At 43.2% G+C, this 17,327-nt stretch overlaps 1 protein-coding gene and 1 pseudogene across 2 annotated transcripts in view; one reads left to right on the top strand and one right to left on the bottom strand.

Moving 5' to 3' along the window:
• Positions 1 to 8,612, bottom strand: part of UBXN4 (UBX domain protein 4) — a 37,603-nt gene extending 28,991 nt beyond the window's left edge. The window contains exons 1-2 of one of the 2 annotated variants that reach the window (XM_037523286.2): positions 8,380 to 8,612; positions 2,370 to 2,472 (exon numbers count right to left, since the gene is read on the bottom strand). In XM_037523286.2, coding sequence (XP_037379183.1) covers positions 2,370 to 2,472; positions 8,380 to 8,461 — 185 coding nt within the window. In that variant the 5' untranslated portion in view covers positions 8,462 to 8,612. Of the gene's footprint in view, positions 1 to 2,369; positions 2,473 to 7,547; positions 7,843 to 8,379 lie in introns of those variants that run through there. The other variant, XM_054699693.1, reaches the window with a different exon arrangement.
• Positions 8,613 to 8,700: 88 nt separating this feature from the next.
• On the top strand, positions 8,701 to 11,348 carry LOC119255788 (60S ribosomal protein L26-like; annotated as a pseudogene).
• Positions 11,349 to 17,327: the final 5,979 nt, after the last annotated feature.

Raw genomic sequence — 17,327 nt, 5'->3', positions numbered from 1 at the left:
ATATAAAGCATAATTATCACAAATATATCTGAAAATACAAAAAAATTCTGCCTTCTCAGAAATAACCACTCTAACATACTTTTTTTCCTTAAATTTTATTTTTATATTCCCCATACAATTACAACCCCCTTATTTTGACCACAAGCCCTCCTTGCCCTGCCCCCCACCCCTCATAGAGTGTCTGGTTCATAGTTGTTTATTGATTTTGATATTTACTTTCTTACAGTTATTCATTTTCCTGGTCCCTTATTTAAGTTTTCTAGATTCCTGTTATAAGTGAGACCATCCGGTACTTTTCTTTTTCTTTCTGGCTTATTTTGCTGAGCATGATCCCTTCCAGCTCCATCCATGTTGCTGCAAATTGCATGTGTTTATCTTTTTTGAATGCTGAGTAATATTCCATGGTGTATATGTACCACATCTTCTTGACCCAGTCATCTATTTTTGGGCATTTGGGTTGTTTCCAAAGCTTAGCTATTGTAAATAGCGTCTAACATACTTTTTGATGCATTTCCTATCAATCTATTTCCAGTATGGCTATCTCCATATATAATTATACACTAAAATGTTGCTAGAACATTAGGTAAGTTACTGCATAAAAAAATTTATTTTTCATAATTTAAAAGGCACACGAAATTCTACTAAAGGTGACATACATAATAAAGCAAACCTCAATCATCACCATACACACAGGTATCCTCCTGTAGTTTGCTAAGAGAAATCTGTTGATTTCTGAATTTCTCATTTCTTCTACATTTCCTATAAACCCTATATTCCTCCTGCCATTTTACTGACTTTAAAAATTGCTCCTGGAAGATAATGGACAATATGATACTACATGCATTAATGTGATAGATTTCATTTTAAAAATAACTATTATGGTTCAAAAAATATATAGCTTTGTGGCTATTGTAAGTCAGATTGTACTATGATTTGCTTTACAGTGTTTTTGTTAACACTGAAAATTTTTACATAAAATATTTACAAACTTAGAGGTAATGTTTAAAATTCTTTGGTTTTCTGGATTATACACCAAGTATTTTGACTTTTCTATTGAGGCAATAATGGTACATAATATTTTACATGATTTAGAGGTATGGGATCACCCCCTTCAGGTTATGGTACCACAATTTAAAAGAATATTTTCATCTTAATAATCTTCAAATATTATTCACTGGGGTATTATGAATATCAGAAGAACAGGAATATACACTCTGCAAATGCTAATGAATTAATGTTTCTAAGCATTGTTCACTGATGGCTGTTATCACAAAGAGAGAAAACAAGGGCATTACGTTCCTTCTAATACCACCATATGAAGTAGTCTTTGAGATGGGTGGAGGAGGGGAAAAAAAAAATCAGGTCTGAAACCAAATATCAATTCATAGGAAATAGAGCACAGAAGAACAAACTACAAGAAATTTATAGGGGAACAGTTAAAAAATCCAGGCCGTAGAAAACTATAGAACAAATGACCTAGTTTTTTCAAATATAAATTACAAAGAAAAAAAGAAAGACACACAGAGGAAGACTACAGAGTTTAATAGAGACTTAGGAGAGATCAAAACATCACAAATGTATGAAACTTGATGGATCTTAATCCAAACAAACCATAAAAAAAAAAAAACAACAAAACTATGACTTTGAAAAGCCACTCGAAAATTTCAATATTAACTGGGTAACTGACATTAAGGAATTATTATTTTGTTTTTGAAATATTACAATAATGCTAAAACATAAAAAACAACCTGTGTGTCACAGACACAGGAAATATTTACAAATGAAGTGATAACATGGCCAAGACTGCCTTGAACTTAAAGGGGATAGATGCAAAGGGCAGGGAGCACAGATGAAACAAGATTTGACTATGAGTTAGTAATTAATCAAAGCTAGTTGACATGTACATGGGGGTTCAGTACACTGTTCAATTCTGTAAATGTTTAAAATTTTCAATAGTAAAAATATTTCTAAATATGGGAAGGAAGGATTAAGAAACAGAACATACTTGTACTATGAATGTCCTTATTCCTACTGAATTAAATGTCTGTTTCCAAAACTAGAGTGTCACTCTTAAAGAGTGACCAACTTCTCAGACATAGTCAATGTATGATTTACAGTTAATTTCAAGCTTTTAGAAGCCAACGATCATAGTTCTTTACATTCCCAGTGCATATCACCTAGTTCACCTAGTTTGGTAGACTAGAAGAACATAAGTTTTTCAGCAAGATATGATGAATTTGGAAAATGTATGAATTTTAGTTCCCAACATGCCTTAGATAAAAAGTCAACATTTTTATAGGTTAAGACTATCACTGTAAGATTTTGCTATAATATTTTTGGAAAGTAACAGTATTAAAATGCAAGCAAACCTTTTGATATCGATTTTAATAGCAACAAAACTGTTTGAAGATGCTTCTGTCACTTTCTCATCTTCCCAACTTGCAGCCATCTGTATAGACTGCTCATCATCACCTGTAAGACATTTCAGAGGTTCTTATAAGGCAAGTATCTGCTGGTAGCAAATTCTTTCCCTGGAAATCTAGAATTCCAAATAAAATACAACCCTACAGGGCCTCCCTGGTGGCGCAAGGGGTTAAGCACTGCACTATGAAGCAATCCGCAGCCTATGCAGCATGAGTTTGATCCCCAGCTGGCCAGGGAGCTACCCACATGGCGCAGCAGACCTCTCCTGACTCGGCCGCTGCTCCCCTCAGCAGTGTATTTCAGTCAGTCTACCTGTTCTGTTCCCCTCTCTGTCTCTGGTCAATCCTCTCACCACCCGCACCTCTGGCCTATACCCCAGCTCTTGTATGCATAAATAAATAAATCTTTAAAAATACAACCCTACAAATACTATTTTCTAAGAAATTTGAAAACTGAAATTTGTCATAAAATGGAAAGCATGACTATATGCATCATTAACATAACGAAAAACAAAATATTGTTATTTAGATTATACAAGGTATTTTGTAAAAGACATCCAAATCATGGCACAAATAATAATTAGAAGTCATGGGTAGAAATGTATTTTGGCTTTTGTATATGATTTTAGAAAACACATGTACAATAGTCTTACATTATGTAGCACCTTTCTATTGTGTTAAATATCCACCACATCACAGTATTTATTCTCCAAAATTCCTCCCAGGTAGAGGGAGTACAATTCTGTTTGTATTTTTGGACTTGCCTTTTATTATGGGTGTACTAATTATAAAAGCTATGCTGATTCAAAACTGATCTATGGGGGCCTCCCTGGTGGCACAGGGGGTTGGGACACAACCTATGAAGCAGTCCAGAGCCTCTGCAGCATGAGTTTGATCCCCAGCCAGCAAGGGAGCAACCCACATGGCGCAGATAAAATCCTACAATGTTGAAGGACCTTGACGGAATTATATTAAGTGAAAAAAGTCAAAAAAAGAAAGATAAATACTACATTATTTTAATCATGCGTGGAACATTAAAGAAAGCAAATGAACAAACAAAACAAAAACCAAACTCTTACACACAGAGAACAGACTGGTGGATAGCAAAAGGGAAGGGGATTAGGGGGCGGTGGCGGCACGTGTTCAATGGTAAATAGGGTCAAGTGTATGGTGATGGATAGAAACTTGACTCTTGGAAGTGATTCTGATGAAGCACATACAGATTTCAAATAATAATAATGCTGTACAATGCAATTTATGTTATAAATCAGTATTAGTGAAATACCGAAAAAATATTTAAAATTTAATATAAAAAAGATTGTTTCCATTTTACGACCATAAAGTCTAGACTCTGGTATAATCATTGGTAGATAGAGGGAAACTTACCTGAGTAACTGAAAAATATTTAGCAGAGCTAAATAAGCACTTTCTCAAAGCTGAGCAACCTATCTATGCCAACAGGCATAAAAAGAGTTTTCAGGCCACATTTTCCATTTTACAAAAGTGAGATCATCGTGCACCTACTCTCTTGTAAGCTTCTTTTCTTATGTGTGCCTATAATACTCACAACTAAATGCACTTTTTGTCTTGCTCATGTCAGTTAATCTGTTAATGATAATTCCATTTTTTCTCTTCTCAGACCAAAATCTTTAGTTATCCTTGAGTTCAGCTGACTCTATAGAACATATCCAGATTGAAGCTATTTTTTACCAATTGCATTGCAACAGCACTAATTTAAGCTATCATATCTCACCTACATTATTATAATAGCCTAATTGGTTTCTTTCTTAAAAAGAAAGATCACATCAATCCTCTGCTCAAAATTCTATACCATCTCTCTATTTTCCTCAAAGTCAAAGTCAAAGTCCTTATCAAATGGCCTCAGTCCTCCAGTTACCTATCTGATCTCTTTGCCTCTCAATTTCTTGCAACTCCTTTCCCTTCTATTAAATATGAACGATACTGAGTTAAGATCTTTTTACTAGTTGTTTCCTCTGCGTGGGAAGTTCTTCCCCAGATGTCCACAGGTTTTAACTCTCCAACTCTCTTAAGTCTTTGCTCAAATATTATTTTCCCAATAAAGCCTTCCCTGGGGCCTCCCTGGTGGTGCAAGGGGTTAAGCACAGCACTATGGAGCAATCCGCAGTGTTCAGATCCCCAGCCCACCAGGGAGCAATCCACATGGCCAGGGAGCAACCCACATGGCTCCCCGCTGCTCCCCTCAACAGTGTATTTCAGTCAGTCTGCCTGTTCTGTTCCCCGCTGTGTCTCTGGTGGATCCTCTCACCCCCCTGCACCTCTTGGCCTGCACCCCAGCTCTTGTATGCATACATAAATAAATCTTTAAAAAAAAAAAAAAAAGCCTTCCCTAATCATTACTCTAAAAGCACAGCCTTTAGACAATTCCAGGGTTCCCTACTTCTCACTCTTTTTTCCAGTTGTACTTATCATCTTCTACTACTATGTATTTTACTTGTTTATGGTTTAGCCATCAGAATAAAGCCATGCCAAGACCTAGAATAATTCACTAAGCCTAAGAAAATTCTTGTGGAGGGACAGGCTTATGGGATTGCAAGTGTCATAAATAAGGAGCATGAAACAAGATGAGACTGAAGACTTAAGTCAAAGATAACTCCCACTTTTAGGGTTTATCCAACTGTACACAGGTGAAACCATTTATTTAGATACAGAACACTGCAGGAGAACAGGTTTAACAATCTTGTGAGGCACCCAAGTAGGAATGTCAAGTAGGTCAATAGCTGAAAGTATGGACTTGCCGCGTGAGGCTGAAGTTTTGCACTCCCTTACCTTTGTTGAACAATGTTGTGAGTCCCAAAAGTCACATCCACACTGGCAATATCTATGACTCAATCTAAGAGGTAGCTACAGCAGCTTGACCAACAAAGTGATAATATTGAATGGAATTACTCAACTCAATGAGAGCTTTCTTTTTTTTTTTTTTAAATATTTATTTATTGATTGATTGATTGATTTATACATATATGCATACAAGCACTGGGTACAGTCAGAAGCGTGGGAGGGTGAGAGAATTCACCAGAGCCAGAGCGGAGAGCAGAACAGGCAGAAGGACCGAAGCACACTGCTGAGGGGAGCAGCAGGCGGCAGGAGAGGTCTGCGCGCCATCTGGGACCCTCCTCTGGTGGCCGGGGAGCAGCCGGGGATCGAACCGGCGCCGCAGAGGCCGCAGGCAGCTTCGCAACCCAGCGCTCAACCGCTGCGCCACCGGGGAGGCCCTATGAGAGCTTTCTTAACCCTACTAAGGTTTTATTAATCACCAACTTCAGTATCTCTAGTTTCCTATTTTTAATCAAATTATGAACTAAGCTATGCAGTTAGGTGGGCTTAAGATTTTTGGAGAAAATACTATATATCCTTGGTGGCATAAGCAGCATCCAAAATAAAGGCACTTAAGGAGAACAGTACAAACTGAGAAGCAGAGTTGCAGATCCCAGTTCAGCAAGCAAATCCAACCTACAAAATCACAACTGGTCAAAAACTAAAGGCTACTTGTGGTTTACTGTAACCAAAAGGCAGTAACATGGTATCTGTCACTGAGGAATTCCAGCCCACTGGCAACACTAGTCAAAGAACCCCTAACATCTTCGCTTCAGGATCCTAGTCAAGTCACTTTAACTTTCCTAGAATCAAAAAATTTTCAGTTTTTTCAAATTACATAGTTACAACACTTTGAAAATCCTGTTAATTTGTAATCTCTTCAATCTTTGAATATCGATCCTACATTTTCTTTAATTCATTCGTGAAAATTTCACTAAATACAAAGAATTTGCCTAAAGGCTTCCAACTTGAGTGGTTATAAGAACCAAAGTAGGGCCTCCCCGGTGGCGCAGCGGTTGAGCACTGGGTTGCGAAGCTGCCCGCGGCCTCCGCGGCGCCGGTTCGATCCCCGGCTGCTCCCCGGCCACCAGAGGAGGGTCCCACATGGCGCGCAGACCTCTCCTGCCGCCCGCTGCTCCCCTCAGCAGTGTACTTCGGTCCTTCTGCCTGCTCTGCTCCCTGCTCTGGCTCTGGTGAATTCTCTCACCCTCCCGCGCTTCTGACTGTACCCAGTGCTTGTATAAATAAATAAATAAATAAATAAATAAATCTTTAAAAAAAAAAAAAAAAAAAGAACCAAAGTATATCTTCAAGGTCGCCTCCTCAAACTATGAAGATATATTTTTAATTTTCCACTGAGCGGGCTTATTATTGCTGTGGTCTCGGATCTAAGAAAGTCATGACACTATTCTTTTAAATTTTGAACAAAGGTCTAGGCAACTTACTGACATGTCCCTACTGTCTACACACCTTTGGAGTGACAGTAATTCTACTTAGTCTTAGAGATTAAGTTCCTAAAACTCTACAAAAACACAACGGTATTTTGAAAGGATTAAGGGCCAGACCCCTTTGAATGCTAACAAGTCTTCCTGTATATATACAAAAAGCCCCCAAGACCTACAACTTTACAACTGTAATAATGAATACTGCTGTTTCCAAATATTTGTGAATTAAATCTAGCATTTCCTCTTTCAATTTAATGGAATAGAACAAGAGTGCCTTTTAGGAACATTGGGCCACGCAAATTGTGCTTTTTTGTTTAGACACGTGACTACCATACTTTAAGATTTCTTGATTTCGACACCAATTTAAATAATTAAAGTCTACACCTGTTCAATTTTTCCTTAAGAAACAAAAATGGAGACAGTGCGCGAAAAACGTCATAAGCTAGTTCTGTATATTTAATACACACGATCAACTGTCCTTTCCTTCTTAACCCATCTTTTTCTCTTACAGAATTACCGTAGCGCTTCATGGGCTCCAGAACTCTAAAACCGCGTCAGAGAATCTAAACTACCCAAGCCCTCCTAATTAACAGCATTAGGACAAACACAACACAATTATGAAGTTCAAATTTAATGTTAAATTCAACAACTTATTCTTCACCACAGCGCAGAAAGTTAGAAAGTCTTATCTAGTCCCCCAAGAGCCACGAGTTAATAATGAGCAAACCGTTATTAAACACAAAGGTTTGAAATACCCCCCCAATTAACTCTAGTCACACCGGCTGATGTCAAGTAATGACAATCAGCAAAACCACAGACGCACCGGTTTCCTGTACTTCTAGAAGACTTGAATAACAAAACGGGGGAAGATGGAGCGAAATACCCACACCACACCCGGCAAATGAGCCAGTCCGCAGTATCGGAACCGCAGACTTGACCATCAAGACAAAGAACCGCCGAAGGACTAGGTGGTCTACTTCTTTTTTGGAAACGGGGGGCGAGGGGAGTCAACTCGCAACAAAGCAATTATTCCACGTTACTCCCACGCCCTCATTCAAAGCAACACCCGCCTCTACAAAGCTCAAAAGTTTGCGTTTCAGGAGCGCACGAGAGAACGCCAGCAACCGTGACCAGCAGGTGGTTTCTCTTTGTTGCTCACCGATGACACAGCTTTCTTCCCGGCCGTGCACAGCTAACTGCGAGCCCAGCAGCCCGCACGGCGGTCGGCCGGGACCCCCACCTGAACACCGAAACCACAGGGGCGCCGAAGCCTGCGGGGCGGGTGCTCCGGGCTGGCGAGCGCCATCGCCTCGCCCGGGGGGAGCGCCAGGGGGGCCGCCTGCGCCCACTTCCCCGGCGGCGCGGGCGAGCGGCTCCGCGGAGCGCCGGGGCCGGCTGCCTGGGCCTCTCCGCCCGGTCTCCTCGCCCGCGCAGGACGTGCCGGCCGCGGCTCGGCGCGCTCCGGGGGCGAGGTCGGGGCGGAGGGGGCCAGGCCCGGGGCGTCCCAAACGGGCGGGGGCGGCGCTGCGACGCCAGCGGGGGGCGTCGCGGGCACCCCGGGGCACGGGCCGGGCCGGGCCGGGCGGGGGGCGCCCCGGGTTGAAGGTAGGCCGCAGGGGGGTCCCGGCCGCGTCTCGGGCCCCCGCCCCTTTCACCTGCCACGAACACCACGAAGACGGCGCCGCTTCTCTTGGCCGACGCGATGGCGGCCGGAATGGCACCCTGGAACCACCGCATCTCTCCTCTGGGGCCCAGGCGCTCGCTCCGTGTGTCGTCGCCGCGGTCCCGGAGCTGGCCCCACCCTCCCCCTTCTCCGGGCCCGAGGCCTCCGCAGCCCCAGCTGGTCCGGCCCCCGCCTCCGGCTCCGCACGGGCACGCAGGCCAGTCAGCGGCCCCCTGGGACGCGCGCAAGCTCGCGGGCGAGGCGCGGCCCGCGTCACGTGACGCCACACGTCGCCGTCGGCACCGAGCCCCAAGGCCTCGTCTGGTTGGCAAGTCCTGTGTGCGCGCGCCCGCTGGGCCCCAGGCCCCGCAGTCCCGGAAGTGGAAGGCGGCCGAGGGAAGGAGGATTACACGTTAAGTGGCATCGGGTGCGCCTGCGCGAAGCATGACGGGAATTGTAGTCTCCTTAGGCTTGTACCTTCGCCTAAGGTGAGACATGACTGTGGCTCCCGAGGAACAGCTGAAGGAGCCCGCAGTGAAAGCCAACTCACACTCTACAAAGGGGAGGGAGGAAGTGCGCTGTTTTCGGTTTCCGTCCACGCCTGGGTGGAATGAGTGAACTTTATACCTAAACAGTGACCCTGTAATTCTCTACTATGATTAGTGGCTATTGTGTATTTGGATTGGGTGTCTCACTATGGGACTCAATGGATTTTTAGGGATTTACTGCAGGGCTTTTATAGTTATTGAACTTACCAGCTGAATTAAGAAGAAAAGACAAGGTAAAAAGCACAATAATTACCTTGAAATACGTTACAGGCCTTGTACCTGAGTGTATTGACAGGATGCAGGCCTTGAGTAATTTTCTAGTCGTTGGCTAGAGATCACGCCCAAACCTCACAACACAAGCTCTGCTGTTGATATAGCCGCTTTCTAAAGGAGCCTCCCCTGGTGGCTCAGGCGGTTGAGCGCAGCACTGTGAAGCTGTCCGCAGCCTCTGAAGGGCGGGTTCAAGCCTGGCTCGCGGTGAGCTACCCACATGGTGCGGCAGACCTGTGCATCTGGCCTCTAACCTGGTTCTTGTATACAGGAATAAAATAAATAAATGTTTAAAAAAAAAAAGTAACTGAAATCAGATTATAGATGACTGTTTTCCAGCTACTTTTCATGGTAATACAAAAGCAAAGAGAGTTTTATTTACAAGTTTATGTAAGAATTTATAACCAAGATATGGCACTTTGTGGTTGGCAGCCATGAAAATGAAAACTGATCCATAGTAAATACTTTCAGGAAATTACATGGACTCTAATAACTATTAGCCAAAGTCTTGTATGGTCTATTTAAAGTGGCATACACTATAAAATTGTGTATGCTACTTCAATTAAATTTTTCCTCCTCTCAAAACAAGAATAATTTCTTCAGCAGTACAACCATTTCATAATCTGCAGGATTAAGGAGGCACTATATCTGAAAATACCCTTCCTACAAACATTTAACCTAAAAATAGCTAACATATTGCACTTGCATTTTATTTTTTTCCAAAGAAGACCTTTTGATTAGTGTAATTACCAGACTGAAGCATAATGTTGATTACAGGCAGGAATGGAATACCATTCCTCAGGAAGAATTGGAGCTGATCTTCAACATGAGCTTTATTTTTTTTTTAAGATTTATTTATTTATGCATACAAGAACTGGGTTGTAAGCCAGAGGTGCCGGGGTGAGAGGATTCACCAGAGTGGGGAACAGAACAGGCAGACTGACAGAAATACACTGTTGAGGGGAGCAGCGGGTGAGACAGGAGAGGTCTGCTGCGCCATATGTGGGTTAGCTCCCTGGTGGTGGATTGACCTCAGGCTACAGCAGTGATAGCACTGAGATGTAACCCCTAGGCCACCAGAATTAACTAATGAGAATCATTCAGGGCCTCCCTGTTGGCACAGTGGTTAAAGTTTCTATCAGGCTATCACTAACCACTGAAGCTTGAGTTCGATTCCCAGCCAGGGAGCTAACCCAAATATAGCCCAGCAGACTTCTTCTGTCTCACTCATTGCTCCCCTCAGCACTGTATTTCAGTGGATCTGCTTGTTCTGCTCCCCACTCTGTCTCTGAATCCTCTCACCCCCTGCACCTCTGACCTATACCCCAGTTCTTGTATGTATAAAATCATTAAAAATTAAAAAAAAAGAAAGAAGGGCAACTTAAAAAAAAAACAAACAACAGAATCATTTGTACCTATTTCCTTTTGCAGTTGTCACTGAAGAACAAGAAGCCAAAATGAAGTTCAGTTGTGTTGTGACTTCTGACAGGATCAAGAACTGTAAAAGGCATTTCTATGCACCTTCCCATTTTTGCAGAAAGATTATCTCTTCCTCTTTCCAGAGCTGAAACAGAAGTATAATGTTACATCCACATCCATGCAAAAGGATGATGAAGTTCATGTTGTGTGAAGGTACTACAAAGGTCAGCAAATTGGAAAGTGGTCCAGATTTACAGGAAGAAATATGTCATCTACACTGAACAAGTGCAGTAGGAAGAGACTAAGGGCAAAACAGTCAATATGGGCTTTTGCCCCAGCAAAGTGATTATCACTAGGCAGAAAGTGGGCAAAGACCACAAAAATCTCCTTGAATGTAAAGCCAAATCTCTCCAAGTTAGCAAGGAAAAGGGCAAATATAAAGAAGAAACAACTGAGATTAATCTTATAAACAGCTTTCATTGAAAGCTGCTAAAAAGAGGCCTCCCTGGTGATGCAAAGAGTTAAGTCTCAGCACTATGAAGCTATCAGCAGCACTGCAGCACTAGTTCAATCCCTGGCCAGAGAGCTACCCACATGGCGCTGCAGGCCTCTCCTGTCTTGCCCACTTTACCCCTCAGCGGTGTATTTCAGATAATCCATCTGTTCTGCTCTGGTGAATCCCATCTGCCTGCACCTCTGGCCTATACCCCAGCTCTTGTATGCATAAATAAATAAAATTTAAACAAAATAAAAACCTTTAAATAAAAAAAAACTGTTAAAAAGGTGTTTCTCCCCTGAATCTGCCTGCACTCACTTTAATGTGAGTACTTTCATCCACCATAAAGCTTCATTTCTAACTCAGCTCAAATAAAAAGACAAACTAAACTAGAAAAAAAAAAAGGAGCTATCCATAGTCTTTTTCCTTCATTCATCAAATATTTATTGCTCATCTACTTCTTATTAAATGTGCCTGGCATTGATAAGGAGGTGAGGCAGTCCAACAGGGGCCCTGCATTTGTGATGGCATAGTCTAAAGAGGAAGCCAGACACTGAATAAATGATTGTGTCACAAAGGGGAAATTGTGTTAATTCAGAGTGTGTCATAATGTGATCAAACATGGGTTAGGAAAGGCCTTGCTGAGGGAACATGTCAGGAGAATCCTGTGTTAAGGAGAAGATTATTCCAGGCAAAAGAAACAGCAGTTTAAATAAACTTAAATATACTTGTGGGACTGAAATATGGCCAGTGTGTCAGTATCTCTAGTACATTGAAAGGGAAGTGTGGCGCAAGTGAGGATGGAAAGATAGGATCGTGTTAAAGATTTTAGACATATCTCTCTCTATATATTGTTAAGATTTATTTATTTATGCATACAAGAACTCGGTGTAGGCCAGAGGTGTGGGGGTGAGAGGATTCACCAGAGACAGAGTGGGGAATAGAACAGGCAGATTGACCAAAGTACACTGCTGAGGGGAGCAGCGGGGTTGCTCCCTGGCCCGCCGGGGGAACGAACTAGTGCTGTAGTGGCTGCCGACAGCTTCATAGTGCTGAGACTTAAACCCTTGCACCACCAGGGAGGCCCTAATATTTTTTACATTTTTAACATGTAACTACACTGCAATTTAAATGAATTGGGCTGGAAGTAGAATGAGTGAATGTGAAGAGGAGGTTGAGAGGCTATTGTCAATTCATAAGGGAGATGGAAATGTGAATAATTTTGATATTTTGGAAGCAGACTGGAAAGATTTTATTGATGGATTTGATAAGGAATCTGAGGAAAGAGAAGGCAAGAAGAAATCTTGGGTTTCAGGCAGCTCTACTGTCTATCTATGATTTGCAGGTGCCTCTCTTTTTCTCCTTTTCCTAATAAGCCTATTCTTTTAAAAATATATAAAAAAACGAACTATTGCATTTGTGTCTTGAGAAATTGGAGGGAAGATGATACTGAGATGGGGAATACTGAAGGAAGAGCTGTTTGTTGTGGAGGGGTACAGGAAGATGAAAGTTCAAAATTAGACACATTTGGAGTGTGGGAGAGACATTAAAGTGTTATTAAATAGGTAGAGATAAATTAAGTTTGGAGCTCAGAAGATAGTTTTTTTTTTAAGATTTTTTAATTTATTTATACATATAAGAACTGGGGTACAGGCCAGAGGTATGGGGGGGTGAGAGGATTCACCAGAGACAGAACAGGGAGCAGAACAGGCAGACTGACTGAAATACTCTGCTGAGGGGAGCATCGGGCAAGAGAGGAGAGGTCTGCTGCGCCATGTAGGTAGCTCCCTGGCAGGTTGGGGATTGAACTCATGCTGCAGAGGTTGTGGATAGCTTCATAGGGCTGTGCTTAACCCCTTGTGCCACCAGGGAGGCCCTCAGAAAACAGTTGTTACCTAGAGGTAGGGATTTGAGATTTCTCTACGTATAGACTGTGGAAGATGCTATCACAAAGTGTGCAAAGTGATATCTGGCAACAATATGATTGAGGTCTTAAGACCGCCAACATTTGCAGGCTTGTGTAGAATATATAAACTAGTAAAGGAGAATCAGGAATGGTGGTGGGGGGGGAATGTCATGGAGTGTGTGTGGAGGAAAATGGAAGAATGGGAAGCTGAAATAGCCAAAGGTATAATTTTGTGAGAAACATCTATGTTGAATGCTGCTGCTGGGTAAATAAGAGCTTTAAATATCCAGTTTTTAGCAACAGAGCTGATTACTAGCTTATCATGAGTGGTGTAGTGGCAAGCCAGATGGCAATGAGTTGAAGAGTAAGGGGAGTTATGGGGAGTTGATCAACATGAAGAAGAGGAGGATAAAAAACAAAACATTAGCTGGACAGGATTTGGGCTGGGAATGACTGAATTTTTAAAAATAGGAGAGATTTGTACACTATTTTGAGGAAAAGGAGCTAATCTGGGAGAGATTGAATACAAAGGAAAAAGGGAGGTCCCCTGAAGATGGAAGGGAATATGAGATATATGGCAAATCCTGGTAGCCCACCTAACAATTATTCTACATGCTACCCTCATCCCCCTAATTATTCCTTGCTGGCAGTTTCCCAACTGAGAGGGGAAACTGCTAGATACTTGATTTTTCAACTTTCCCTTGAACCAGAAGGACTTGTGGCCATGAGACGGGGTAAGGGACTTCTAGGATAAGTTTTCCTAATAAAGAGACACATGGAAGAAAGTATAACCCTTCTTTGCTGGATGTGCCTACATGCAGATAAAGCCTGGTACTGCTGCAGCTGTCTTGTGGCCATGAGGAATGACATTGCCAATACTCTGAGCATGGAAGAATGGAATATGGAAAGCACTTATGTCTATAATGACATCACAGAGCTCCTGCACCAACCCCGGGACTACTCAACCTCTATACTTCTTTTCCTGCGAGATAATAACTATCCTTATTGGTTAGACTACTGTAACTGAATATTGTTTCTTATAATCAACACCTTTCTAGACCAGCTGGGATTGGATCCAGAGCACAGACAGACAAAAGAAACACCCTTTCCATTTTAAGAGGAAGAAGAGAGGAAAAATAACTTTGGACATAGATGTTGATAAATTTCAGGCCAAAATGTCAAGGAAGTTTTCATTGGAAGTCTTCACTTTTCCCTATTAAGGAGTACTTATTTGCAAAGAATGAAGAGGGAAGTAGGGAAATTGGCATCTTAAGGTTGGGGGAAAGATTTGAAGTAATATTGATAACTAGCAAAACATGGTGTGTCAGGCAAGTGCTGAGGACTAGTGAAATTGCTAGCTCTGAATTTGCTCAGTTGTGTTTTTTCAAGTGGTTATTCAATCCCTAGAGTACAGTCCCTCAGAAAGTGGCTTGGATATAGGAAAAACAGACGGTGGAGAAAGAACAAAGGAATGAGGGAATTAAGGAGATTAGCAAGAGTGAGCAATGTGATGGAACATGGGGCTCTAAACTGAATGAGAGGTAAATATGGAAAGGAAACTAAAATACATACATACATACATACATACATACATGCATGCATGCATATATATATGGGGGAGAGGCAATGGTCTGAAGAGCAAGGGGGAAGCTGACCAGCAATATGACGTTATAAAATGCTAAATTTTCGGAGGGCGGAGCAACATGGCGGCGAGGAGACGCTGCGAGTAAGATCTCCCATTAAAAAAAGTGAATAGGGAGGAAAAGCGGCAGGTCCCAGTGAGAAGTGGGACACGGAAGATAAACGGGTGACGCCAGCAAACTGCCTGAAGAAGAAAGTGGCCATAAAAGAGGACTAGAAGGGAGGGAAGCGCAGAACCCTGCTCCCCTCCCCCGCCCACAGAGGCGGCACTCTCCGACCGGCAGAGGGGAGGAAACAACAAACCAAAACGGCCAACAAGAAAAACGGACGCAGCAAGCGGGATTGTGAGTGGAAAGGAACTATTTCAGCCACCACACCCCATGAACGGGAGCTGTGGAGAACCCTGCAGGATCCGCCGCGGCGGTGAGGGAACGGCTCCGGGCGCCATTAGAGAAGAACAAAGACCCCGGGAGACGCGCACACAGCCCGGGCTGCCGGTAAGCTTGCGCGGATAGCGGCGCGCTCGGCGCGCTTGAAAAGCAAGTGCAGACCAGGATCGCGGCTGCCCAGGTCCCCGCGCCTGCGACCTAGGCTTGGGAGACGACCTAGGCTTGGGGGGAGGCGCGGAGGTCCTCACTGAGGTGAAGGTCCCTCCCTGAGTGAGCAGGAACCAGGCGCCCAGGCACGGGAGCGGTGCAAAAGGCGCCCTTCCCGCACCACTGAACTGGGCTACAGCCCGCGTCCTGGAACTGAGGGCTTTGGAACTGAGACCCGGGGCACGAAATTAGGGGCGTGGGTTCCCCACAACGGTGGGGCACAAGGCAGACACAGCACCCCAAAGCCGTTGAGGTGTACCCTACCATCCCCGCTTTGCTCCCTGTCCCACGGCGTGGAAAATCAGCTCCCCAAGGGCTCTAGGAGAGATCTTTGGCGCCACCTAGCGACTTGAAGCCAGCACAGGCTCCTGAAGGAACTAGTGGCCAGCTGGGGAGTTAGCCCACACCCAGCCCCTTCCGAACAAGTAGTCTGAGCCCACAGGGAGAGCGAGCACCCACAGCCAGGGCAGACCAGGCACGCAGAAGAGTGTGCCTGACACCGGACGCACAGGGAGTGTGTCCCGCATCACCATTTTAGAACAGGGACATTTCTTCAGTAAAGACTACCTGCAGAAGGCTTCCTCAGGAGCCAGAGGTGAGCGGGGGAAGTTCGCCCACGCCAGACCCCCTCTGGCCTGCAGTCCAAGCCCAGAGGGGAGCAGGAACCCACCGCCGGGGCAGACCAGGCGCACAGGGGAGTGTGTCCCCACATCGACATTTTAGGACAGGGACCTTTCTCCAATAAAGACTGCTTGAAACTGACAGATGACTCCAGGAGGAACCAGAGGGGAGAAGAGAAGCCCACCCAAGATGCCAGCCAGTCCCAACAACACAGTGTCCCAACGCATACGGCAAATTAGAAAACAGACAGTAGGGAGGAGAAGAACCACACGCAACCTAGCAACTCTCCAGAGAAAAAGCACACCACAAAAAGAAAACCAGCCCCCAGATTGCAACGACAGTAACTTGGAAGAACTTCTGAGCCTTCCAGAAAGAGAATTTAAAATTGCCGTGATTAAAAAACTGACAGAAGTCATAAAGGAAAACAATGATAAGGGAAAAATAATCAACGATCAGAAGAATGAAATTGAGTCCCTAAAGAGGGAAGTAAAAGAAATGCAGGAGATCAAAGAATTAGTGGAAGAACTAAAGAATTCTGGGAAAAGCAATGAAAGCAGAATTGATGAAATGGAAGAACGAATAAGTGCTCTTGAAGACACAGAAATAAAAAGAACCAAAACAGAAAAGGAAAGAGAAGTACGAAGGAAAAAGAATGAAGAAAGACTTCGGGAACTATCTGACTCCATGAGGAAAGGAAATATAAGAGTTATAGGAATACCAGAAGGAGAGGAGAGAGAAGTAGGAACAGAGAAAATATTCAAAGAGATAATTGAAGAGAACTTCCCAAATGTGAAGAAGGAGCTGAAAATTGATATACAAGAAGCAAGAAGAACACCAAACTTCCACGACGAAAGAAAAAATACAGCAAGACACATAATAGTAAAGCTCCCAAGAATCCAGGACAAGGAAAAAATAATGAAGCTGGCAAGAGGGAAGAAACAGATAACATTCAAAGGAAAGCCAATCAGGCTGACATCAGACTTCTCCGAAGAAACACTACGGGCAAGGAGAGAGTGGAGGGACATAGTCAACAGACTCCAAGAAAACAGATGCCAACCAAGAATACTCTATCCCGCAAAGCTCTCCTTCCTCTTTGAAGAAAGAATATGGACCTTCCCAGACAAAGAGAAACTCCGGAATTTCATTGCAACTAAACCCCCACTCCAAAAAATACTACAAGGAGTCCTAAAGCCAGAACCTCAGAGGGACGAATAACAATGAAAGAAGGCCAAAAAAAAAAAGTTATTAAAAGAATAAATAAATAAAATCAAAGGAAAGACAAACACAATGGCAAATACAGATGCTAACATATCAATATTAACTCTAAATGTAAATGGACTAAACTCTTCAATAAAAAGACACAGAGTTGCAGCCTGGATTAAGAAACAAAACCCAACCTTTTGCTGTCTCCAGGAAACACATTTAGCTACAAAAGATAAAAAT

This window comes from Talpa occidentalis, unplaced genomic scaffold (assembly GCF_014898055.3).
Source record: "Talpa occidentalis isolate TD23 unplaced genomic scaffold, MPIMG_talOcc4v2.1 talOcc4.3, whole genome shotgun sequence".
Taxonomy (NCBI): Eukaryota; Metazoa; Chordata; class Mammalia; order Eulipotyphla; family Talpidae; genus Talpa; species Talpa occidentalis.
This window is presented reverse-complemented; position numbering and strand designations above follow the sequence as displayed.